The sequence below is a fragment of the Nerophis ophidion genome, linkage group LG05 (genome assembly GCF_033978795.1).
Source record: "Nerophis ophidion isolate RoL-2023_Sa linkage group LG05, RoL_Noph_v1.0, whole genome shotgun sequence".
Lineage (NCBI taxonomy): Eukaryota > Metazoa > Chordata > Actinopteri > Syngnathiformes > Syngnathidae > Nerophis > Nerophis ophidion.
In genome coordinates, this window is record NC_084615.1 from 66,744,200 (window position 1) to 66,771,742 (window position 27,543).

General features: G+C 38.1%; 2 protein-coding genes across 4 annotated transcripts in view; one reads left to right on the plus strand and one right to left on the minus strand.

The window, feature by feature from the left end:
• Window positions 1-598: 598 nt before the first annotated feature.
• On the plus strand, window positions 599-12,287 carry LOC133553528 (insulin-like). The gene is made up of 3 exons (XM_061901824.1): window positions 599-707; window positions 10,121-10,321; window positions 10,798-12,287. Exons 1-3 carry the CDS (start codon window positions 617-619, stop codon window positions 10,941-10,943), a joined length of 438 nt encoding a protein of 145 aa, XP_061757808.1. The 5' UTR covers window positions 599-616; the 3' UTR covers window positions 10,944-12,287.
• The window catches only part of hmmr (hyaluronan-mediated motility receptor (RHAMM)), a 30,144-nt gene continuing 13,800 nt past the window's right edge, over window positions 11,200-27,543 (minus strand). For 2 of the 3 annotated variants that reach the window (XM_061901821.1, XM_061901823.1), the window contains 7 exons: window positions 25,809-25,925; window positions 25,541-25,741; window positions 24,728-25,453; window positions 24,582-24,654; window positions 20,535-20,711; window positions 11,624-11,780; window positions 11,200-11,501 (listed from right to left, as the gene is read on the minus strand). In XM_061901821.1, coding sequence (XP_061757805.1) covers window positions 11,473-11,501; window positions 11,624-11,780; window positions 20,535-20,711; window positions 24,582-24,654; window positions 24,728-25,453; window positions 25,541-25,741; window positions 25,809-25,925 — 1,480 coding nt within the window. In that variant the 3' untranslated portion in view covers window positions 11,200-11,472. The remainder of the gene's footprint in view (window positions 11,502-11,623; window positions 11,781-20,534; window positions 20,712-24,581; window positions 24,655-24,727; window positions 25,454-25,540; window positions 25,742-25,808; window positions 25,926-27,543) is intronic. The other variant, XM_061901822.1, reaches the window with a different exon arrangement.

Below are 27,543 nucleotides of genomic sequence, written 5' to 3' on the forward strand. Positions count from 1 at the left end.
AGTGTATTCAGTTGAATATACGTTAAAAAGGATTTGCAAATCATTGTATTCTGTTTTTAATTACGAATCAACATGCCAACTTTACTGGTTTTGGATGTAATCTTGGCTCTGACCTCTGTGTGGGATTTTAAATGTTCTCGAGATAATTAGATTAGGGAACACCACGTGTTGAATATGCAAGCCAGTTATACCCTGTGCTTAATCCAAATTTTAAAGTAAAGTAAAAAAAAACAACAAACTACTTTTTCTAAACATTGAGTTTCCTTACGCACCTGGCTATGACATAGCTTTATCACTCGTGGTCACCATCAAGCCAGGAAATCCTCTAATCTACAAGCCAATGAGGTCAGAACGTGACATATGGTGTTTGTCTGTCGCCATGTGGACTGTGCAAGACAGGCCATCAAACAGCGGGGGGCGGACTTGCCCATCACTCTGGATGTCAACCTACTCAACTCTATCTGAACCTTGCTCTAAGTCCACACTCATCAAATGACTTAGCGATGCCCAAGAGCAAGTCTGCATACTGACAGGTCACGGTGTTAATAAGAGGACTTTGGAGTTCCGCGCCAAGGCTGACAAAGGACAGGTGCATGTGAAATGTGGCCAAGTAGAGATGTTCTCTGCACCTTTAAAACCCAATAGGCCTGCTCCTCTTTCATCTGCAACCTACCAATTGTCCTGCTGCACTGAGGCCTCCAACACAGGTACGCATGTTTTCTCTGTATTCCCTCAAGATGTTAACTTTGAAAATGTCCATGTGTAATAATAATCAGGATGAAAGTAACAAGTGGCGCGGGCAGATCTATTATTCAGCCTTTCTACTGTGCCAAGAGCCTGGCACGCGGCCAGCGGGGATAGAGGAGTGGCGAGCCAGATAGAGCGGACTGCCAATGTCGTAATGCCTGGCGCTGGTGCATTGTTAAAGATCACTGTTAAAATGATTCATTTTCAGGCCAATAATCTGCAGTGCTTTAGATTCCCACAAAGGCTCCATATAGTTTCCAAATGACTGCTAAATACGTTTTCACCTTGAAACCGAAGCTGAACTTCCAACCCGGAATATTCATCACAAATGTGATTTAATTAACGACACTAATAACAATTCTGCAGCCGTGGAAGGATCAGCAAGGTGGGAAGTGACCTTGAGGGTACTCTGACAGAATCGACAATTATCATTTTTGCAACACTTTTTCCATTTATTGTGACGTTGCAAGTATTGAGGAAGCTCACCAAAGCCAAAGTAACCTTAAAATCTAATTAAATTCCAGATTTTAAGAATATAAACAAAATCATTAAAATAAACAACCTGTGGGGACATTCAATGTTAATTATCTCCAAAGCCCAAAAGCAACTGCCGTATTTCCTTGAATTGCCACCGGGGCGCTAATTAATTTAAAACCTCTTCCCACTCCTGCGCTTACCAAAGGCATGCGGTAAAAGTAAGCACGCGCTAATTATTTTAAAACCTCTTCTCACTCCGGCACTTACCAAAGGTATGTAGTAAAACTTTGAGTGTGATGTAAGCTTGGACCTTAAATCCGACTGAATAGCTCTTAATCTTCTTCCCTTTATGCAATTTCAAATTACCGGTTTTGAAATCAGCCTCCCCCAGTTTGAAAATGATGACAGGGGAAGTGTCACTCGTGACGTCATGAGTTTGACCAGGCGGTAATACTAAGCATGCGCTAATTATTTTGGGAAGCGATTTTGACCCGGCAGTAATTCAAGGCAGGCGCATACTATATGCCCTGCGGCAATTCAAGGAAATACGGTAAGTCCTTAATTTTGTGAAGGACAGAAAAAATTTGCTAAAATTTTCAATCTTTAACAAAAATCAAACCAGTAAGTTTTTTTTTTGTTTGTTTTTTAGCAAAATAAGTAATGTTAAGCTAAATTATTCTGATTAAAAACTGTGAAATTTGATCAAAAGGCCTTCAAAGGGTTATAAAGAAGAAAAAAAAAACATGTTTAGTATTTTTGATTGAGAAATTTCAGCAAAAAAAATTTAAATTAGAAAATAATTAATCCAAAATGTTTTTGTGCCCAGAATGAAGAACTTTGGCTTTGGGGTATTGCCGAATAACTGCCAGTGTTTCCTGTGCCTGTGAAAACCCCTCTTCTGAAAAATCATGTACAGTATAATGGAGTACCACCAACAGTTATGGTCAAAATATAGCAACAAATTGACAGAAATGGCAACAAAGTCACCTTTTGTGCCCTGAGGGTTATATAAAAAGGCAACTTGTACTTTACCAAAAAGCCCGCTCATACCTCTTCTCTTGCAGGCCATTACGATCTTAAGTATGTCAGAAAAAATTTTGAGTTAAAAAGACAATTATAATATGTGTTTGAAATTGCTTGTTATCAATATAATTATGTAATGTAATTATTTTTTTCTCTTTAGGTTTAATGATCTAAATATATGTTTTAAATATCTGAAAAAAAAAATGTTTTTAAAGGGGAACTCTTTTTTTAGGGAAATTTTGCATATCATTCATCATCATGACGGGATTTTTTTTTTTTTTTAATACCTTTTAACTCGTAAATACATGTCTGCTTATAACAGAGTATATGAGAGGTCCTCTATTCTGCTCATGAATCCTTCTAAATAACCATCCAAAAAAAACCAACTTTACCCCAATCAATTTTAACCAGGTATTGTCCAGGGTGTAGACTGACAAACAAAAAGTGCGCACGTGGGCGGATAACATACAAAAAGGCCTTTAGCATGGAGGCTAAACAAAAACAAAAAGGGGCTTAGCGTGGAAGCTAGCGGGTAGCAAACAGGAAAACAGAAGTCGTTACTTATAGAGTGAAAACAAAACGGAAGCAGAGAACAAAAAACAGTAAGCTACAAACAGATACCGAAAGATAGCTTACCGCTACGCTGCAATGACTCGACATGAAATGACACGACAGGAGCCACAATACGGAAGTCATCGATAAGACAATAATCCAGCCCTGACTGGAAGACAAAGCAGGTAAAAATAAGAGTGGGCTGATTGAAACCAGGTGTGGCCAGGTGCCAATCAGCCGCAGCTGAGGGGAAACAAAGCACTCAGGGAGACAAACAGGAAGCTAAACCAAAATAAGAGTGCTGACAGGAACTAAGGACAGGAAACACTAAAACACACAGAGGAAACTAAAACACAAACACACTGTCAGTGGCAAGCCAGACACTTAGCAGTCGGCATCTTAATGACAGCAGACATTTTACAGTAAGTGATACCTTATTATGTCTGTTGGCTGTGATGCAGTAATCAGTGATGTTGAAAAAAAATCAAACCTGATGAGGTTTTGAAATTACTGTGTATGTAAACATTGAATGTTATTATAAATGGGCTTGTTAGTACAATATATGTATACTTTCATCATGTATATATAAAATCTTGATGGAGGAGTTGAGATGTTTTTTAAGCGCTTGGTAAATGGTAAATGGGTTGCACTAGTTGCACTTTTCTACCCCTTTCTAAGGAGCCCAAAGCGCTTTGACATTATTTCCACATTCGCCCATTCACACACACATTCACATTCACACACTGACGGTGGGAGCTGCCATGCAAGGCGCTCACCAGGACCAATCAGGAGCAAGGGTGAAGTGTCTTGCCCAAGGACACAACGGACATGACTAGGATGGTAGAAGGTGGGGATTGAACCAGTAACCCTCAGATTGCTGGCACAGCCACTCTACCAACTTCGCCACGCTTTATAGACAGAATATAGCGGCTCTCATAGGCTATATTGTAAGCAGACTTTTGATCGCATTTATTTACTATTCAGAATGAAAAACATTTCTTGTCTTACATAAGGATTGTCAATGATAGACAAAATTCCCCAAAAAAGTGCAGTTTAAGGGAAATTAATGTATAATATATAATAATCTTTTTCATACAGATCACAATATGAACAGAATTTTATTGTATTTTTAAAAACGTTTTTCCAAAATATTGTTTTTCACAAGCTGCATTGCAGTTTTCCCATTAAAGAGTGTTCGGCATCATGAGCCATAATTTTTGTAAAATCTCATCTCGCAAGACTCCACTTTGAGGAAGATATTGCAGCCAGTGCTGTTGTCGTGATGTCAGCAGGTGATTGCTCAAATGCATTGCTCTTTCGGCTGGTGCGACGTATACTCCGGAGCGATTTATAATCCGAAAAATACGGTAAAATGACTTACGCCGGAGTGTCAAACTCATTTTAGTTCAAGGGCCACATGGAGGAAAATCTGTGCACACGCAGGCCGACTAGTAAACTGATGGCATTAAAAGTAAAAAAAAAAAAGACCACTTTAGATTGTTTTCTTTGTCTTACTTTGGCCAAAAATACAAACCCATTTTCCGTATGAGTTGGGAAATTGTGTTAGAGGTAAATAAAAACAGAATACAATGATTTGCAAATCCTTTTCAACCCATATTCAATTGAATGCACTACAAAGACAACATATTTGAAATATAATTTGAAATGTGGACTCGTCAGACCAAAGAACACTTTGCATCAGTCCATCTTAGATGAGCTCCGGCCCAGCGAAGCCGGCGGCGTTCCTGTGTTGTTGATAAATGGCTTTCGCTTTGCATAGCAGAGTTTTAACTTGCACTTACATATGTAGCAACCAACTGTAGTTACTGACAGTGGTTTTATGAAGTGTTCCTGAGCCCGTGTGTGATATCCTTTACACACTGATGTCGGTTTTTGATGCAGTATCGCCTGAGGGATCAAAGGTCCATAATATCATCGCTTACATGCAGTGATTTCTCCAGATTTTCTGAACCTTTTGATGATTTTACGGACCGTAGATTATAAAATCCCTAAATTCCTTGCAATAGCTCGTTGAGAAATGTTGTTCTAAAACTGTTCGACAATTTTCTTACAAATTGGTGACCCTCACCCCATCCTTGTTTGTGAATTACTTAGCATTTCATGGAAGCTGCTTTTATACCCAATCATGGCACCCACCTGTTCCCAATTAGCCTGCACACCTGTGGGATGTTCCAAATAAGAGTTTGATGAGCATTCCTCAACTTTATCAGTATTTATTGCCACCTTTCCCAACTTCTTTGTCACGTGTTGCTGGCATCAAATTCTAAAGTTAATGATTATTTGCAAAAAAAAATGTTTTTATCAGTTTTAACATCAAATATGTTGTCTTTGTAGCATATTCAACTGAATATGGGTTGAAAATGATTTGCAAATCATTGTATTCCGTTTATATTTACATCTAACACAATTTCCCAACTCATATGGTTTGTAGAACACATTCTGAAAATATTACAATAAAAATATAGAAAAAAATACCAGCAGCGGTAAAGAAGAAAGTGAATAATTGTTTATAACTGAAAACATTTACATATGCATAAAAATGTGTTTTATTTATTCTTATTTTTTCAAATGAATTAAGTAACATTTATGACAACCTTTTTCCAAAACACAATATAGAACGTAAGATACAACAATAATGCATACATTTATCATTTGTTTTCAAAACGATTACAAAAAAGTGGGACCCCAAAAATTTACCATTTTTGTGACTTGACAGGGTCCCTGAGACCACATTTTGAAAATCCCAAGTGCCAACACTGATGGAGTATTGGTGCGTGCAAAACAGCAGCAGGCGGCTGTGGCCTGGTTCTAATAGTAATCAAATGTCATCCCAGGGGCCATAGATAAGAGTTTGACACAGAGGGACTAGAGTAAAGAACGGGACACAATATGAAGTGACTATAAATGATAGTCCAAATGTTCCTGGCAGTTTGTCCACATGTGAGCAGCTTCACTATGTTTAGACAAAGTAATCCTGAACCAGCCGACCCGCCGACAAGGTTCATACCGGGTTAGATCTTTTAAGCATCTTGCTTGGACTTTACCAGTCTGGTGGTTCCCGAGCAAAACCACTTTCAGAATGACACTAACAGAAAGTAGTAGCCTGAAGGAACGGACATGTCTTTTTACCGGCCTGTTACCAGCCTGGCAAAATTCTGTATCAGCATTTTGGTTGCCGTCTCATAGACGGGCTGTGAACCAAACATCAAAGTAATCCTGCTTGCTTGAGACAAACCTGTTTTTATGGATCATGTTTTGACATCTAAGCTCTTAAAAGAGAAGTTGTTGAATGGAGTTGATGGTGAGCCATGTTTTAAGGATAAGAGAATTTTTGGATGGATTTCATTTTTCGGAGACAAGGGGACAATTATTAGGTGAGAGCAGACTTAATTTTCTTATTAGAAAATGTTATACATTTTACCATTTTGTAAAAAGCTTAGGAAAAACCCTACATATTTTGTTGTCAAATGATTAAATAATTAATCAGATAGTCTGTAGTTAACTCATGATTAATCACGATTAACTGCAGACTGAAGTTATTTTTTTAATCTTTAAAAATATACCTTAGACCGGAGGTCTGCAAACAGCGGATCAAAAACCACATGCGGCTCTTTAGCGCCGCCCAACTGGCTCCCTGGAGCTTTTTAAAAAATGTATGAAAATAGAAAAAGGTCGAGGAAAAAATATTTTGTTTTAATATGGTTTATGTAGGACAACCATGACAAAAACCTTCCTAATTGTTAGAAAGCCCACTGTTTGTATGCTTCAATGATGAGAGTATATGGCGAGCGCCGTTTTGTCCTAGTAATTTCAGCGGTCCACAAACGCACCGTAGTTGTGTGGCCTGTGACGCAGCAGTTTGTTTACAGCATAGGCTGTCTATTAGATGGATCGCGAGCTACCGGTCGATCAGGGTGTGTCACTCGAACAAGAGAAAAAAATAAAGTAGACCTACAATTACTGATCATCAATCTTCATTACGACTTCACTTGGTTGACGTTCACGGCCCACGAGGATCTTGTGCAATGACGATGATAGCTGCGAGCTTAGTACGCAGGGGAAAAAATTATAGTCAGTAATGCGAAAAAAATGTTTTATTTCAACACTCTCTTTGACTGTAAAGACCGACCACGCAGTTCCTGTTTTCATAATAAAAGTGCTATGCCAACCCGCCTGCGCTAACAAAATAAAAGTTGCAGAAAACTAGCAAGCTACTGAATTAACTCCAATGAATTTCTTTTAAAAGGTTAATAAAACGAGTATAGCAGCTGGACAAATAAAAAGCTAAAAACAACCACTTACATGTGGCGTTGTTTAAGAGAGGAGGACCATTTCCCCTTCACAACGTAAATTCAAAGTTGTGGAGCTTATCAGCAAACTACTGTGAATCCTGTCTGATTCCAATCAATGCAAGTCATCAGATTAAGGTAACACACCAACTTACATTCTTTTCTTCATGAAACAAGGGAATCTGTATGTGTTAAATATGGTTATATTTTTAATCAACACCTTTAATAGGCCAAAAGCTTGGACATACCTTCTCATTCAATGGGTTTTCTTTAATTTAATTACTATATATATTGTCACTGAAGGCATCAAAAGTATGAATGAAAACAAGTTTTTTTGGATTGATAGAATCTTTTATTAGTAGATTGCACAGTTCAGTACATATTTCGTACAATTGACTTCTAAATGGTAACACCCAAATAAGTTTTTCATCTTGTTTAAGTCGGGGTACACGTAAATCAATTCATGGTGAAGTTATGTACTTAAAAGGGAACATTATCACAATTTCAGAAGGGTTAAAACCCCAAAAAATCAGTTCCCAGTGGCTTATTTTATTTTTCGGATTTTTTTCCCAAAAATTTTCCATCGTGGAATATCCCGAAAAAGGGCTTTAAAGTGCCTGATTTTCGCTATCTATGAAGCCACCGTCCATTTTCCTGTGACGTCATCCAGTGATATACATGCTATCCAGGCGATAGCACAGCAAGATATAGCGACATTAGCTCGGATTCAGACTCGGATTTCAGCGGTTTAAGCGATTCAACAGATTACGCATGTATTGAAACGGATGGTTGGAGTATGGAGGCAGATAGCGAAAAGAAAATTGAAGAGACTGAAGCTATTGAGCGAATAGCGAATAGCTATTAACGAATAGCGAATAGCTATTAAAAAGTGAAATAAATAAAAAAACATGTTTTATATTCTAGTTTCTTTAAAATAGCCACCCTTGGCTCTGTTTACTGCTTTGCACATTCTTGATGAGCTTCAAGAGGTAGTCACCTGAACTGATTTTCCCTTCACAGATGTCTTAGCACCGCAAGTTCTTATACAGTCAGTGATCAGTTCAATGCATATGTCTGTGCAAGTATGAGTGAGGAGTCTTCGACTGGTGTGCTTGCTGGCAAATTTTAATTTAAAATACACACCGACGGGACTATAGCTAAAACGGTAACCACCTTTCGCATGAATACATGACGTGCGTTCAAGTAAAATTCATTTAAGTCATTTTGCTGCAAATAATTCAAATTCAAGTGTGATTAATCTAATTTTTAAGACATCATTTGGCAACACTAAAGTGCACTTATATAATAACACAAAGCATTGTGCTAGTAGACATGAGTATCAATATTTCAACCATTTTATGTTTCGAATGAATTTTTTGATCCACTTTTAGTAATATTTTGTTTATCAATATGCAGTGGGGCAACAAAACTCAAACTGCAAGTACAAAATGGCTTTTGGGCCACACTTTGAACACCCTTGACTTAAAGATTGGGATTGTCACCAAGAAGCTTGAATAAATTATACTTAATGACCGTCCTGCTATATTTTAGATGTGTGTGCTTGGATATCTTTTCTTCTTTTTCCAAAGATCATTGTTTGGTGAAAAGTTGGTTATACTATTTGGGACTCAGGTTTTCACCTCCCAATCAATACATTTAGCAATTTATTTAAAACCCTTCACGCTTAAAGGCCTACTGAAACCCACTACTACCGACCACGCAGTCTGATAGTTTATATATCAATGATGAAATATTAACATTGCAACACATGCCAATATGGCCGGTTTAGTTTACTAAATTGCAATTTTAAATTTCCCGGGAGTTTCTTCTTGAAAACGTCGCGTAATGATTACGTGTACGCGTGCCGTCACGGGCTGTTATGAAATATGAGCGCTGCACACACACACACAGCTAAAAGTCATCTGCTTTAACGGCATAATTACACAGTATTTTGGACATCTATGTTGCTGAATCTTTTGCAATTTGTTCAATTAATATTGGAAAAGTCAAAGTAGAAATATGGAGTTGGGAAGCTTTAGCCTTTAGCCACACAAACACACAGTGACTCCTTGTTTAAAATTCCCAGAGGTGAAACTTTACTATGGATCAGAGCGCGGTCAAGCGAACATGGATCCCGACCAAATGTCAACCAGCAGGTTTCGGTGAGAAAATTGTGGTAAAACGTCGTTTCTTACCGGAGATCAGCTGAGCTTGCGCCGTCCATAAAGTTGCCGTCGACTTCCCTGAGACATTGCCGTCAAGACACCCGTGGACAAGCACCTCTGACTATCAGGTACTGTTAAACTTACTAAAACACTAGCAACACAATAGAAAGATAAGGGATTTCCCAGAATTATCCTAGTAAATGTGTCTAAAAACATCTGATTCCATCCCAATGCAATCGTGTTTTTTTTTCCCAAGTCCGTTACTATCAATATCTTCAAACATAAATCTTTCATCCTTGCTCAAATTAATGGGGAAATTGTCGTTTTCCCGGTCCGAATAGCTCTTTTTGTTGGAGGCTCCCATTAAAAACAATGTGAATATGTGAGGAGCCATCAACATGTGACGTCATCGTCTGCGACTTCCGGGAAAGGCAAGGCTTTTCTGTTAGCGACCGAAAGTTGCCAACGTTATCGTGGATGTTCTCTACTAAATCCTTTCAGCAAAAATATGGCAATATCGCAAAATGATCAAGTTTGACACATAGAATGGACCTGCTATCCCCGTTTAAATAAGAAAATCTCATTTCAGTAGGCCTTTAAGTTCGCACAGAACCCTAATTTCATGCGATGAAACACCTTTTAGATGGATGAACTATGAGAGAAATTACTGCTTCAGCTGTATAGGGGAGAACAACTTATTCTTCAATTTTTCTTGCCCATGAATGTCATAAAATACACAGTTGTTGCTAACAATATCGGACTTGGTGATAATATGGAAGCAGTATATATAATAAAAGAGCTTAATGGCCATACCTTTGCAGCACTCATTAATTTTTTCATCATCAGGTCTCCTTTCTATGGCCAGGGTACCATGGCTGCTGTCCATCTTGTTACTGCTGGTGCTCCATGTGCCAAGGGTAGCCCCCGCTCCGACGCAGCACCTCTGCGGCTCCCACCTGGTAGACACGCTGTACTTCGTATGCGGAGAAAGGGGCTTTTTCCACAATCCGAAACGACACCACAAGAGGGATCTGGAACACTTGCTTAGTAAGACCATGCAAAGTATTCCTTAATTTGAGAAAAAGTGTGAATTGGGGTGAAGTGTATAATCCTCCCATTGACTTGCATCTGCCGTCTGAACCACAATGTTAAAAGTTCATGCTGAACTTTTAGCATTTCAAGTAACAAAGTTAATACGCTGAAAAGTTTGCTGAGTGTTTTTTAAGCCTTAAAGCCTTTGTGTCAACACTGCGGCCAGTGAAGCTCCTCATTAACTTATTCACAAACAACCTTGTGATGTTTTCATGTTTAGATGTTGAAGCTATGATACAAACTATTGGATCGTCATTGTACCCCTTCTGAAATAAGGCCTAATGAGACTAAATGGATTGAGGCGATCAGATTACCGAGCCATTAGGCACCCATTAAAGTGTGATGACTCTAAACGCTTGTATGAGAGACTTCGAGGTTCACACAGCAGGCGGGACTTAACTCGGCTTTGGAAACTTTCTCCACTTCTAAAGGGTTCCTGTCTAAGAAAAACAGACAAGAACAACAGCTGTGGAGGAAGTTTTCTGGCGGCGACGAGCCCAAGGTGAAGAGAGGCATCGTGGAGCAGTGCTGCTTTAAGCCATGCAGCATTTACCACCTGGAGGGCTACTGTGACTGACCCGCTCACTCCACATTCACACACACACAACCACTCACAGCTTCGTATTTGGCCAAATATTTGCTGGCTTTGTTTAAATGACTGCAGCAAATAAAGCTTCATGACCCACAACCTCAGATTCCTCTTTGCAAAGATGTGACTTTGTACTTTTTGTCTATTAAGGATATCATTTTGCAGTGGTCTTTTCAACATGACTGCAATCCTAGACTGCCCTCTGTTGGCTGATGCCAGAATTAGCCAGTAAGATTCAAACAACTAAAGTTTAAAAGACCACTTTATTTACAGATGAATATTTGCAACCCAAAAATACCACATAATTTTCTACTCCTGCTAGGTACTTGGCATTTAAAACTATTTTTTTCTCCAAAACTATGACTTTAAAATATGTTATTCGTTTTCATACAAACGTATTAAACATTTCCTTTAAACTACTTTAAATGACCATTTCAAGCAAAAGGCAACAACTGTTAATCTATTTTAAAGATCATTAATTAAAAAAAAAAAAAAATTCTGTAATTACGGTTCTCGGCTAGTAGAATCTCCCCAATGTGCGATTTTCTACAAGGGAAAGGAAAAAAAAGAATAAATCAGATTGACAACAGGCACTGTTTTGTTTATCATTTCATCATTAAGTCTTTGTGAAAGTGGGGTTTCTGTGTCATGAAAAGATAACTGCTCACCGTCTTTTAGAGGCGTCTCAGCAAGCCTGTTCTCCTTATTGTGTTGGAACGCTTTGCTGGGATCAAACTTACGCTCGCAACCACCAGGGAGCTTCGACTTGAGTTGATCCAGATCACTCTTTTGACGGCTAACCTGGGAGCGAAGCTTCATCACCTCCTGCTCACACACACACACACACACACACACACACACACACACACACACACACACACACACACACACACACTACATTGAGAAGGACGCAGAGGAAAATGCAGTGACACCAAACAGCAACTTTTGAAGTTACCGCTTAATTTTTTTTTTTTTGGAAAGATTATTTTCAGAGCATGTTCAATGACGACATATCTTGTCTGAAAGTCACGGATGGTATCAATACTGATTCCTTTGTAGAGGTCTGATTTCAATGACATCTTCATGGCAAACATCTTATATTTTTTCAAAAATATAAAAAAGGGTCATTAAACAACACTTAACTTTATTCCCAAGTTTTACAAAGACTTACTAGCTGTAATGTGCACCCTACAAAACTTTACAACACTACTAACAAATATTTTGTCATGGTTTTTATATTTATACGAATAAACTCAATATAATTTACTCAACTAAGCCACACAATTATGCCATACACATTCTGAATATGTAATACGGCAGTGGTTCTCAAATGGGGGTACGCGTACCCCAGGGGGTACTTGAAGGTATACCAAGGGGTACGTGAGATTTTGAAAAAATATTCTAAAAATAGCAAAAAGTCACAAATCTTTTATAAATATATTTATTGAATAATACTTCAAAAAAATATGAATGTAAGTTCATAAACTGTGAAAAGAAATGCAACAATGCAATATACAGTGTTGACAGCAAGATTTTTTGTGGACATGTTCCATAAATATTGATGTTAAAGATTTTTTTTTTTTTGTGAATAAATGTTTAGAATTAAGTTCACAAATCCAGATTGATCTCTATTAAAATCCCAAGAGGGCACTTTAAGTTGATGATTACTTCTATGTGTAGAAATCTTTATTTATAATTGAATCACTTGTTTATTTTTCAACAAGTTTTTAGTTATTTTTAAATCTTTTTTTCCAAATAGTTCAAGAACACTACAATTGAGCAATATTTTGCACTGTTATAAAATTTAATACATCAGAAACTAATGACATAGTGCTGTATTTCACTTCTTTATCCCTTTTTTTCAACCAAAAATGCTTTGCACTGATTAGGGGGTACTTGAATTAAAAAAATGTTCACAGGGGGTACATCACTGAAAAAAGGTTGAGAACCACTGTAATACGGTATCAAGTTGAATAGAATAGATAACACAACAGTGCTGGAAGATTATGGCAAAAATTATAATCACAATTATTTTGATTGATATTGAAATACCAATTAACACCATTATATATTAATTAAAATACATGAGTTTTTATTGTAGCACAAAAAGTCAACTTTAAATATAATTTAAAAGAACAACCGGATATAAATTAGTAACAAAAAAAGTAAAATAATATTACTAGTAAAAACAATAAATAAATAAAAAAATAGCAATATGAAAACAAACTAAAATTAACCTTTTCTATTCATCCATTTTCTACCGCTTATTCCCTTTTGGGGTCGCGGGGGGCGCTGGCGTCTATCTCAGCTACAATCTGGCGGAATCGTTTTAATTCTGTTTACCTTTCACACTTGTTTTACAACCATAGAGTGTGTTTTGTGTCAAGAACACTTTTTTCCCCAAATCAATCAACCTAAGTGTATTTTGGTTGATTATATAGCCCTTCAATCACAAGTGTCTCAAAGGGCTTTACACACGCACGACATCCTCTGATCTAAACCCACAAATGTAAAGAGCCTCACATTTTTTGGTGCAATACATCTTTGGACAATTTTGAAGAGTACATGAGATCAAAGGATAATACGTTTGTAAATATATCAATAAGTGCTTGGAGTACATTATGGTTGCGTAAGGTACTTTTTCTGAAACCTTTATCTTGTTAGTGCAGTCAGAGCAGAATTCAAACAGGGCTGTTATTGTTAAGGTTGGAAGTGTGCTGCTGTTCTGAGCTTTAAGATGAAAATTTAACACATATTTGTCTTTGGATATATAGATAACAGTTATTTAGCTTTTTTATTTAAAAAAATAAACATGACTCCTAAATTAATTCTGTTTTAGCTAACATAATAAATTATCATGATTAATAATTGGTTGATTGAAGTTTATTTCGAACATGTATACAGTCACAACATGATACATAATATAGTTCACATTTTTTCATTACAACATGTACAAAAAGGAGTAGGAATAAGCAGAGCTTATTTAATCCTACCCCTTTTCCACTCCATAGCAATTACAAATGCCTATGTTCACTTCCTGTTCTCAATTTGTACACTGTTTACATCAATACATTGTAAATACAAACGTTATCTTAATAGTTAAGTCAGTTATGATTCACCTAATGAGTTGAATAATATCTTATTTTCAATAAGTGCAATACACCTATAATATTTCTTCCACTTTGTGTCTTGTGAAAACTTGTGTGAACAGTTTCTTATACAGGATTTAGAACTGGGCGACATATCGTTATACACGATACATTGCGGGTTTGTGTCTGTACAATATAGAAAATGACTATATCGTGATATTTGTGTATACGTTCTCACGCAGTTGCTTTTAACTGCGGACATTACACTAAAGGCTCTTCCCGCTTTTTCCTGTCTCTCCTTCTCACAGACAAGCACACCTTACATACGTCACATACTATCACGTCATACGTCACATACGTATACGCCCTCGCGGAGCAGAGAGGTAGCAGCAAAGCACTCAATCACTTTGGCAGGGCATCTGTCGCTTCATCCTGAACAATATTCATGACAAATTTGTGCTTTGTTTTAAAAACGTGATATTTGGTTTTACACTGTATGAACAAAAATTTGAAAAGGAATTTTACTTTTGCAACCTCATTATTATATTGGCTAAGTTTTATATTCATAAATGTAAGTTTCTCAATACCCGACCTAGGGCTCGCGATATTTCGATATAAACGACATATCGCGGGTTTGCCTCTGTGCGATATAGAAAATGACTATCGTAATATTCGCATATACCTTCTCACGCAGTTGCTTTTAGCTGCGGGCATTACACAACAGGCGTTTCTAACTCCTTTTCACACAGACGTAAAACACAGGGATGGGAATGAAGATTTACAAAATCAGCTGGAAAATTTTTTAATCCTAAAATACCGCTTTGCAACAGGCCGCACAGCGGCCACACCCGAGTGCACATAGCTTGGGAGGTCTGGGGGCATGCCCCCCCAGAAAAATTTTGAAATCTATGTTAGCTTAGGATACATTTCCTGCAATTTTTAGTCAAAATCTAACAATATTCTCCTGACCAAAATGTCTCATTTATTAGCAAATATTTTCATAAAAATGTATCATGTGATGAAATTTATGTATAGAAGTTTACACATATATCAAATTCTTGCACACTTTTGGATTATAGACACAAATAGGCCTACAAATGGATTAACCAGAATTCAAAATGTAAAAATTTTGAAATACATAAGATCGTGTATTGTACCTCTGAATGGACTCCTCTGTCATAGATTGGTGTGAGAGAGGAGCCGAGTCGGAGGTGGGAGGCTTCGATAGTTGATTTGAGGCTGCATTTGTTACCATGTTTGACTTCAGCTTGAAGGCAGATCCTAGTGAAAAATTACTTCTCCGTAAACTCACTTTACTTAGATGCCTTGCCGATTTCGCGTGGTCAAAGAGTGCCACCTTTCCCCGAGATCCATAGTTCACAATGTCCTTGCAATATAAGCACTGAGCACGTCCCGGTTCATCTAACTTTGCAATGAAATCGCTGATCAGTTTGTCTACTTCTACGATATTGTTGTCAATCTTCACCTTCAGTTTGATACATATATCGAGCCATGCCCGGTTCCACTTGTTTGTCACGCCCTTATTGATATATTTCGCTAATGAAATATTCCTATCTTGAATAAGCTTAACCATGTCTGAAACTGTTTTGTCAATAAAGAAACGTGTTAATTGAAAGCTACTGTGTTTTCTTTCCAGATTAGTCGCCGATAAACACAACCAATATAAACAGGTTCAGAAACGCTCACAATAATTGAGGATCAGGGACTAGATATTGTCGCCAAACAACGGGCAATGTCATTGGTTGATGTCGTCAGCTGATAATAGAGCTAGCCAATCTGGTGCATTTACACATTGGCATTATACTTTATAAATGACCCTGGCGGTGCCGAAATCGGCGAAATTCCGCGGAAAATTCCCATCCATGAAAACAAGCCCACCTTCTTACATACGTCACATACTGTCACGCGTGTAGCGTCATACACTCTTGCCGAGCAGAGAGGTAGCAGCATGGCTAACGTTAGCTGAGGCAGGTCGTGCAAGCGGAGAAGGTGCGAAACTGATCACAAATGGGGGAAGAACAATAATTCCCCAAAAAACAGCAGGGGGTCCACCATCTGGCGGAGGTTTGGCTTCAAGCGGGAAGATATTCAGCAGACAACAGCAATATGCAAAGTATGCAGCAGAAGTGTAGCTACAAAAGGTAGCAGCACTACTAATTTGTTCTTTCATTTTGAAAGTCACCCGCGAGAGAATATAGTGTATTTAATAAATACAGTTTTGGTAAATTGACTTACAGTAGTTGTGATTTCCCTCTCTGCATGAAAGTTTAAAATGAGCATATGTTAATGCAGTATGAAGAAGAATGTTGTAATGTAGACACATATAATCATCATACTGCTCTGATTATATGTATCACATGTTCATTCAAGGCTAAGGCAAAATATCGATATATATTGTATATCGCGATATGGCATAAAAATACCGAGATATAATAAAAGCCAATATCGCCCAGCCCTAACCCGACCTGTCTTTTGTGCCTTTAAAAAAGATTTAGAACTCTACATTAAAACACTCTCTACCTCTAACAACAAAAAAGCTGTGAAAACGATGATGCTGTGATCCAAAATTAAGTTATTTACTGAAATTGAGCAAGCCTATGGCTTTGCACTCTGTTTATTATATATATATATATATAATATATATATATATATATATATATATATATATATATATATATATATATATATATATATATATATATATATATATATGTATATATATATATATATATATATATATATATATATACTGTATATATATTAAATGTATTCTATTTTAGTTACTTTGAATTTACAACTCCCTGGCGCTGTCTTATTTTTTTGTACAGTTTTTGTACTTATTTTGGTTATTGTTTCTCGTCTGTTTGTTTGTAAATGTTGAAATAAAAGTTTAAAAAAAAAAAAGCAGAGAGGTAGCAGCATTGGTAGCGTTAGTTGTGATGCAAGCAGAGGCGTGCGAGTGGTAATACGAGAGAAAGAAGGTGCGAATGAAGGAAGAATAAATTCCCAAGAAAAACAGCAGGGGGTCCACCGTCTGGCGGTGGTTTGGCTTCAAGTGGGTATATGTCGAAAAGACAATCATAATTCGTCAAGTGTGGGCCAAAAGCATTGCTATAAAAAGTAGCATTACTGCTAATATGTAGCATCATTTGAAAAGTCACTCGCTAAAGAATGAAGAGTGCTTGAAACTGCATGCCAATATCTCCGTTCGGTGCCACACGCCCGCACCATCAAAATGCAGAGGCAAACATTTCCACATCAACACCGTTTGAAAAAACTAGTCAACAACAGAATTAATAATGTCCGTAGTAACCTACCACATAGCGAAAGACGAACACTATTTTATTTCCTATTATGCAGTTCATTTTTATTTGACACTTAAAATATCTCTTGCACTTTTTGTTTTGGAAATGACATGAACGTTTGTGCCACTGCTTAATAACTGTTTAATAAATAGACTTTTGGTCAATTGACTTAGTTGTCATTTCCCTCTCTGCATGAAAGTTTAAAATGAGCATATATTAATGCAGTATGAAGAAGAATGTTTTATGTCGACACATAAAATCATCATACGGCTGTGATTATATGCATTCAAGGCCAAGGCAAAATATTGAGATATATATTATGTATAGCAATATGGCCTTAAAAAATATCGAAATATTAAAAAAAGGCCATATTGCCCAATCCTAACAGGATTATATTAGCATTTTGACTTATTTGCTTAAAGTATTAAACCATTCTCCAATTTAATTCTGCATACTGATATACTAAAAGTGTTAGGTGTTGAATGTGCATACAAATGTATTTAATTAGGTTACATGTTCCTCTTTTATTGGGAAGAGTTGTTCATTCTTGGGTAGCAGTTTATACTTGCTTTGTGCAAGATTTTAACCATCTACAAATACACAAAATTGTTGAATTTCAATAATTTGGATTTAAGAAATAACGGGGTTATTTGTATGTTCGCGATATCCAACAATATGTATTATTTTAACTAATCATACAATTAGTGAATGTACTGTACTTTTGTAGTCACAGTACAGTAAAACAATGCAGGTAGTGTTTATTAGCACAGTGACTGCATCGGCTACACCGCACACAAACTTGCCACTTACAGTAACCACTTTTGATGAGACAGCAGGCCAAGGAGGCGAGGCTCAACATTTCTGTTTGGAAGACGCAAGGAAAGAAACAAGAAAAACCCCTCAGCCACTCTCAATTAAGTTGTTGCAGTAATTACAAGCTCAAAGTAGGTTCAATCTTGATAAGTTGTGCAGCCTTTTTGTACATAGGTACCGATTCACGTAAAATCAAATGGTGCCCTATTTCAATACCTCCTGTTGCAGACAAAGCACCGGCTTAAACACTTGGGGAAGATAAGCAGTCAAACGCTCAGCCAAACTGCCTCCAGGTAAAGATATCAACAAGTATTCCAAGAAAAAGCGCTCGAAAGTACAGTAAGGCTCTAGTTTTAAAAATGTGCATCTTTCTTTCTTTAATCTCTTTGCCTATGCAAAATGAACACAATTCATATACATTAAAAATATTATTTAATTGTGGTTGATCTAAATAAATCCACAGCAACCTTGTGAATAATCAAATCAGACAAGATTATCTTTTGAAAGCACTACTCTAAACAAATATCACAATTTTGGAAGCTGTCACATATAGCAAGAATAATTTTAATTGATTATGGTGTCTTCCATAATGTTGGGAATTTGGGAATCCACCACATCACCTGGAGATTTGTGAAAGTAAACCAGAAACATACCTAACTGCCTCTGTGAGTGCGCTGTTCATCATTAGAGGTGCATTATTGTCATGAATGTTGAAATGTACACAAAATCACTTCACTCATAAAGATAACCAACATATACAGTATCTCCACTCTGCTCATTAAGTTAAGTCCCAATGATTGTCACACACACACTAGTTGTGGTGAAATTATTATCTGCATTTCACCCATCACCCTTGATCACCTTCTGGGAGGTGAAGGGATCAGTGAGCAGCAGCGGTGGCCGCGCCCGGGAATAATTTTTGGTGTAATTTTTGGTGAGTCAAGCGCCAATTCAACCCTTGATGCAGAGTACCAAGCAAAGAGGTAATGGGTCCCATTTTTATAGTCTTTGGTATGACTCAGCCGGGGTTTGAACTCACAACCTACCGATCTCAGGACGGACACTCTAACCACTAGGTCAGGGGTCGGCAACCTTTACCATTTAAAGAGCCATTTTGACCCGTTTCACAAAATAAAGAAAACAATGGGAGCCACAAAACTCTTTTGAAATTTAAAATCAAATAACACTGCATACAGAGTTTTATTTACTTTTTGCTATGTATAAAACAGTGGTCTCAGACACACGGCCCGCAATGAAAATGTAATGATAGTGGGGCCCGCGAGTTTTATATGAATGCCGCTTGACAGCATCACATTTAAAACCCTCCCGAATATTCCGAGAGACTACCGAATGTCAGATTAACTATCCTCACGAATGTTTACAGGATTTCCCTCGACCAACATTAATAAGGGCATCCTACGAAGGCACTGTCTTTGGCGCCCTAAACAGCATGATCAATCAGTTTGCCAGCCCAGTCACATGTCGTATGAGGCTTTTGCAGACTAATGTAAACGATTGCAAGGCATACTTGTTTAACAGCCATACAGGTCACACTGAGGGTGCCCGTATAAACAAGTTTAACACTGTTACTAATATGCGCCACACTGTGAACTCACACCAAACAAGAATGACAAGCACATTTCGGGAGAACATCGGCACTGTAACAACATAAACACAAAAGAAAAAATACCCAGAATCCCATGAATCCCTGCTCTTTCGGGCTACATACACCCCTGCTAGAACCAAATCCATCCACCCCCTCAGTGCGTTGATTGAGATGGGCGGGGTTGGGGGGGGCATGTAGCCCGTAAAGCAGGGATGCATGGGATTCTGGGTATTTGTTCCATTGTGTTTATGTTGTGTTACAGTGCCGGTGTTCTCCCAAAATGTGTTTGTCATTCTTGTTTGGTGTGGGTTCACGGTATGGCGCATATTAGTAAGAGTGTTAAAATTGTTTATATCACAACCCTCAGTGTAACCTGTATGGCTGTTGAACAAGTATGCCTTGCAGTGGCTTTCGTGTTGTAACAAAGGCTGACTATAAAATGTGATCAGTCAGCACGCAAATCGTGTGGTGTAAAAGCTGGCGCGACGACATGCTGTGGAGGAGGTTAAAGGCATTGCAATCACTGCACAACTTAAGTATTGAAGTCCAGGCGAAAATTAGTGAATGTTATCCACGGGTGATTTCTGAGAGAGGCACTAAAATCCGGAAACCTCCCTGAATAATCGTTGGGGTCGGCAATTTAGCAGCTGAGCCAGATCAGAGTGATCAAAGAGTCGCATGCGGCTCCAGAGCCGCGGGTTGCCGACCCCTGCACTAGGTGAACACTAACGCCCAGTTGTATTACCTGTTTTAGGTTCAGGTTGTCCTCTTTTAGCTTCATCACATGTTTAATCTTCTGTTTCTGGTTCTGGTGACCCAGCAGACGTGCGTAGGCATCTGCCAGCCTGTTTAGCTCCTCCTGGTTTGCTCCATTTTCATTGAGGAGAGCATTGCGCTCTGCTGCAAAGGAATTTAACTGCTCCTGTAGATGCAACAAAACATTATTTGTTTATTATTTAATATTTCATGTTGTTTTTGTTTTACTAAATCAAAAGTAAAATGAAAAAAGGCCATGTAATTGTGTCTCATGTACAAACTTTGCTTATCTCATGGTACCTGCTTTTGTGTACGGTATTTGGTATTCCCATAAGTCATGAAAATGTGAACTCAAACCATGAAGGCATGGCGGAGATATTTATAAAACAATCTTGTTTTCTTCCAAATTTTCTCCAAACGAGCCGTTAGGAATTTAAGACTTTAGTGACATGTTTTGCTTTAGTTACGTCAGCAGATATCTCCATATATAGTAGAGATTGACCTGCAGAGCTTTGCTTTGATTGATTGATTGAAACTTTTATTAGTAGATTGCACAGGTCAGTAGATATTCCGTACAATTGACCACTAAATGGTAACACCCGAATAAGTTTTTCAACTCGTTTAAGTCGGGGTCCACGTTAATCAATTAATGGTACTTGAGTATGCCATTTTTATTCAGTCATAGTCAATATGTTCCTTATTTTTCTTTATCCTCTTATTGTGGAGCAGACTGGCTCGTACATGCACATGCAACTAAAATCCTCCGCTGTTGCCATTTCTAATGAAAAAGTGGCATACGGTTCTAACTAGAGGTGGGAATCTTTGGCCACCTCGCGATTGGATTACGATTATTATTCAGGAGCTACGATTTGATTAAAAATCGATTATTAATGCATCTTTAATTTATGTATATTTTTTAAAAGTTTGTTTCACTAAATAAGTGTTTATCACTTGCAACTTTTAAAAAAACTGCATTTGTAATAAGAAATCCACATCACATTTATTAAATTCATGGAAATGTGTGTAAAACTGGAATATGAGTGCTCTATAATATAGGAGCTGGTGGGATCTTTCGTTGCAGTCAGCCAAATGTTAGAGCTGTCTGCATTATTTTATTTACAATAAATACATTTGACGTTAACGTATCAATTTTATAATCATCCATGTCTGAATTACGATGCATCTTAAAATGTATTTCTCCCCCCACCTTTAGTTCTAACTGAGTAGACTCGATATGGAAGCACTAAAAACTACAACATGGCTAACGAGGAGAAGACGCAGTGGAAGGAACCATGGCCAGGAGAAGGGCTTGGGCACAAAAATAACACCATCCACATAACTGTGCAAAGCGGCTTGAAGATGGTGTGTAAAACAAAATAGATGCAACATTTTGACCATAAAAAGCAGCGAAAGTCTTGTCCACATGAATACAGATATTTTAAAAACACATTAAACTCCAGCCAGAGTGGAAATGTTTTAAAACCTTCGGCTCCAGCGTGTGTGTAAAATTAAATTTTGCATTATAATAAATGTATGACATTATCTCATATTTTAAGCGTTACAAAAAACGGCTATTTGCAACTTGCTCGATTACATTTTCCAAAACAATAAACATAACACAATCACTACTGGCTAGCTAATGTTGACATTAGTTGTTTAACAGAGCATATATCCCTTCACAAGCTGCTCCTGGTCCATAACTCTGCTGGTCCAAAAATTCCTCATGCCATTACATCACACCCATCCTGCAAATACTTCACCAGTAAAGAATTGACTATAAAATCCATCTATAAATACGTTCAAAGCCATCCACAACTTATCCCCTCTTCATTGATCTGACCTCCTTCACACCACTACTCCAGCACGCTCCCTTAGATCCTACTCTTTCATCCACCATGCTGTGCTATCAACCCGCCTCATCACCTATGGGGATCTGAGCTTTCGGTCACTCTGCTCCCAAACTCTGGAACTCGCTTCCATTTGACATCCGCAATATTGACTCCCTTCATACATTTGAATCTAGACTCAACACCCAACTCTTTAAAATTGCATACTCACTGTAACTGCTTCAACAGTGTCCTTTATTTGATGTATATTGATTGTATTCTTTGTTGTGTTTATCATTATCTTTTATTCATGTAGTGTCCTTGGGTTTTTGAAAACCATTTATAAATTAAATGTATCACAAATAGATTTATATGTCTATATTTTTCACAATAACATATTAATAATATAAATAATACATTTCTTCACAATTAATAATTATATTTAATAAATATTGCTTGTCTGCCTGAGAAATAGTCCGGTGGCTGTCGAGCATGGCTGATTTAAAAAACATTCATGATGTGTCCGGGGACATGTTTCAATGTAAGTGAGCCCTGATAATGATATAAAAGTTTCATGTAGAGGCCCTTAAACTACGGCCCGTCTCAAAGACAGTATTTGTCGACAATAAATTTGAACGGTTGAAATTGTTGAACTGTTTGAAGGGGTAGTTCCGTACTATAAACCAGTGGTCCCCAACCACCGGGCCGCGGCTCGATTGGTACCAAGGCCGCAGAATAATTTTTTTAATTCTTATTAAATCAACATAAAAAACACAAAATACACTTACAATTAGTGCACCAACCCAAAAAACCTCCCTTTTTCATGACAAAAAAAAACAAACAAACAAAAATACCTGAATAAATGCTTCTGATATTCTGTACCTTACATGTTGTACAAGTTAATCATATTTGTTTTGCTGCATGACAATTTTTTAAGTTCTCTATTTATTAATAAAATGTAATATACAGCCTGTTAAGCATTCTGGAATTGCGGACTACCGATCAGAACAGGTCAAGAAAGAGAAGATGTTCAGGGATGAAGCCGCCGTGTGCGTACCGAGCCATAATTTGTGAACATAAATAAAAAGCTGACTTGTTCGAAAACAGTCTACCGCGGTCGCTATACACACTATTGCAAATTACCAGAAAACATTTAGGTAATAATAATAATAATGGATTAGATTTATGTAGCGCTTTTCTATACACCAGACACTCAAAGCGTTCAAAGGGAAGTGAAACCCATCGTTCATTCACTCCACATTCACACATTATTGGTGGTAGGCTACATTTGTAACCACAACCTCCCTGGGGTAGACTGATGGAAGCGTGGCTGCCAATTTTCACCTATGCCCCTCAGACCACCAGCAAACATTCATACACCAGTGTGAGTGGCACTGGGAGCAAGGGTGAAGTGTCTTGCCCAAAGACACAACGGCAGTGTCTTGGATGGCAGAGGCCGCTTTACAATACTCAAAACTTTTGTAGCTTAGGTTTCCTCATGCTTTAAACTATCTGTCGAGTTGCACACGCAGGAATCGAGTTAGCGAGTGGAGAATAGTTAATTTATTGACAGTGCAGCGTGAAATCCGATGTGTTTACCTTGCAATTAAGTGAACAGTCAGGAATATAACCTGCATGTGCACATTCTGACGAAACATCCGAATTTCAATATCTGGCCCCAGAGCATTTGGGCTCTTGAAACAGTGACCCTCTTCATTATGTTGTTGAATAGCCCTGCTATAAATTAATAAAATGAGCCCGATTGTAGCTGAGAGAGGCACCAGCGCCCTTTGCGACCCCAAAGGGAATAAGCGGTAGAAAATGGATGGATGGAGCAGAGTTACATCTCACCCACCTCACTATTTGCAAAGCACTGTAATATTTAATGTGCTTCTAAAAACAATGAGATGCACAGCGAACATGAGCCATGAAAATGAGACTGGTTGAATCCATCCATTTACCCATCCATCCATTTCCTACCGCTTGTCCCTTTTGGGGTCACGGGGGGTGCTGGAGCCTCTCTCAATGCGGGAAATAACTTTGATAATTAGTTTTATCCATTGGTGATTGAGTACATCACTTATATACGCTTATTATACACATCTTTTAAGTTGATTTCTGTCCAACATTTGCAATTACAGTTTGCATTTTGAGTGGAGCATCTATTAAAAGGACAGCTTGTTTATCTCAACTGTTTGGAAATGACTGACCTGGAAGGGTTTGACTGTAGAAAACAGTTCCTCATACTGGGTCCTCCAGCGTTCTGCCTCTGACCTTGCGATGCTTTGACAGAAATTTGAGAATTGTTGACAAAATGCGAAAAAAAAATGCCGTCATTAAAATAAAAATAGCTCACTTGTTTTCTTGTGCTTCAGTTACTTGTTTTGTGAGCTCCTTTGCCTGCTCATCCATCTCCCACTGTAGTGTGACCTTTTCCTGAGTAAGCGTTTTCACTTGCTGCTGCAGATTGTGTCGTTCTTGGTGATGGTCGACCACTTCACGCTGCAGAGCCTCCATTTTCTCGTCCATGAGGGCTAATTGCGCTTCAAGGGTTACACTTTTAAGCTGAAGTTCATCCAATTGAGTCTGAAGGCGATGCCTGTCTTGCTCTACTGTCTCCATTTGAAGTTTAAGTACAAGCTCTGATTGATTAGAAAGTTCGACTTGAGAAACAAGTCGACTTCTTTCCTCGCCTATTCTCTCGAGCTCAGTCTGGAATTCACGCACCTTTGACCTGAGCTGTTGGTGGTCTTTAGTTTCAGCTTCCCGTGCTGCACATTCTGCCTGAAACGCTGCCAGATATTTATCTTTCTCTTCTTTATCTTGCAGTAGTTGTTCCATCATCTTTACCTGTTGCTGGTGGACTTCCTCGAGCTGTTTCTGGGACATTTCCTTCTCATGACGGAGCTCCGCAACTTCCTGGCTTTTCTGTTCTTCTACTTGCCTCAGCATCTCTTTCTTGTCTTTTGTCAGATGCTCGAGTTCCTGCTCTAACTGACCTATTTTTGTCGCATGGCTGATCTCCAAGGCTTGCATCTCCTCATCTCTTTGAGAGAGGCGAGCTTGAAGCTCCACCAAAACTCTATAACATCAAGAAAACAAAACATTCAAAAAAACTGAGGAAAAGCTGCAATTATTTCAAAAATTCCAATGCACATTAGGGACATACCGTAAATTCTCCTCTTTTGCTTTCTGTTCTTCAATCTGTTTCCCCTGGTACTGTTCCAGCGCCTCCCTTTTATTCTTGATCTCCTTATCTTTTTGCTGAATCACATTGCCAAACTCCTCCCTAATTTGCTGAGTTCCTTTGTTCATCTCCTTCTCCAGGTGTATGTGTCTCTCTTCTGTGACCCTCAGAGCCTCTTTAGTGCTGCAAAGGATGACAGAAGCTTTAACCTCTACAACATTTCAGTGTAACAAACACTATGGCAACTCACCTTTCCAGCTCCGAAGCCAGCTCTTCTATTTTGTTCAGTGAGCTTGTGTGTGCCTCTTGGAGTTTTGTCACGGCGACTGAATGCTCCTCTCCTAAAGATGCCATGTCACTGTTCCTACTAGAGGGATGATTTTGGTTACAAAAAGGTAGGTTTTTTTGTAGGGATCCACCAATTATCAATGCTGTTGTTTGGCAAATCAGCATTAAATTAGACTGCTGATAAAAGATCATTGGTTACACGCAGAGTCAGCACACATAATCAGCCAGGAAGTTCCCAGGGTCAGCAACATTTATTTTAAAGTTAATTGAAATTTTTAATAAATAGCTTACTGGTGTTGTATAAAGCGAATACAACGGTACCTCAATATTGTGTTTTAAGATAAAAGCTGTCCTCCAGCTAATTGTTAAGCTTTATGTTGCAGTTGCAAACACAAATCCGAGTTACAAGCATTGCCGCCATTAGTTGGTGGAGCAAATGTCACAGTGAACAATGTGAGCATTTTTGGGACACTGATCTTATCCACTAGCAATAGCTTATAGATAGAGAGCAACTTTATTTTTCACCCACTAGAACGAATAAAGTCAATGTGAAAGACATTGCTAAGAAAAAGAAGCAGATTAAATCAATTGAATTGAAAAAAGAAATAATTAAAAAAAGCAGAATTGACAGTGTCGCCAACTTGGCGAAGGAATTTGAGCATATCACTATTAGTCAGACTAATTCTGCTTCAGTATGGTGCAAATGCCAGTCAAGGAGGATAAAATAGTATCTGCAACAGGGCAGTAAAATGACTGATCAAACAAAATAAGTCATTGACGTCTTTAATAATCCATTATGAGATCAATAAAATGTTGTTTTTTTTTTTAAATAACGTTCAATATGTTTATCAGGATTCTTCTATGTACTTTGTAAACACTTTGATTTTGAGATTTTGAACATTTGCCTTTTTTTTTTTCTTCTTTTTTCATGAAAAAGGGAGGTTTCTGTCATGAAAAAGGGAGGTTTTTGTGGTTGGTGCACTAATTGTAAGTGTATATTGTTTTTTTTGTGTTGATTTAATAAAAAAATAATAAAAAAAATATATATATTTTTTTAATAAAAATTAATTTAAAAAATTCTTCTGCGGCCCGCTATTCGGGCCGCGGCCCGGTGGTTGGGGACCACTGCTTTAAAGAACCACTGCTATAGGGTACTCGAAGCGCTTTGACACTATTTCCACATTCACCCATTCACACACTGATGGCAGGAGCTGCCATGCAAGGCCCTAAATATGACCCTTCAGGGGCAAAGGTGAAGTGTCTTGCTCAAGGACACAACGGGAGAATGGCGGAAGCTGGGGACTGAACTAGGAACCCTCAAGTTGCTGGCACGGCTGCTCTACCTACCAAGCCACGCCACCCCCCCGTTCTAGTAAACTTCAGAATAAGGCCATGTCCACACGAAAACGGACAAACACATCTCTGCATTTATGCCTCTTGTCCACACGCAAACACATACTTGTGTGCTTAAAAACGCATACTTTTGCAGGGTGCACAGTTCCAAAACCATGTGCACGGCACAAACGGAGACTTGTACTCCTCTGATGACGTCCCAGTCGTGAACTGTCATTTCCAAAGCTCAACAACACTGCTTTGCTGGCTTTAGACACACTATAGGAAGACGTTCTGTATGTTTGAACATAAACATGCCGTCCATCCATCCATTGTCTACCGCTTATTCCCTTTGGGGTGGCGGG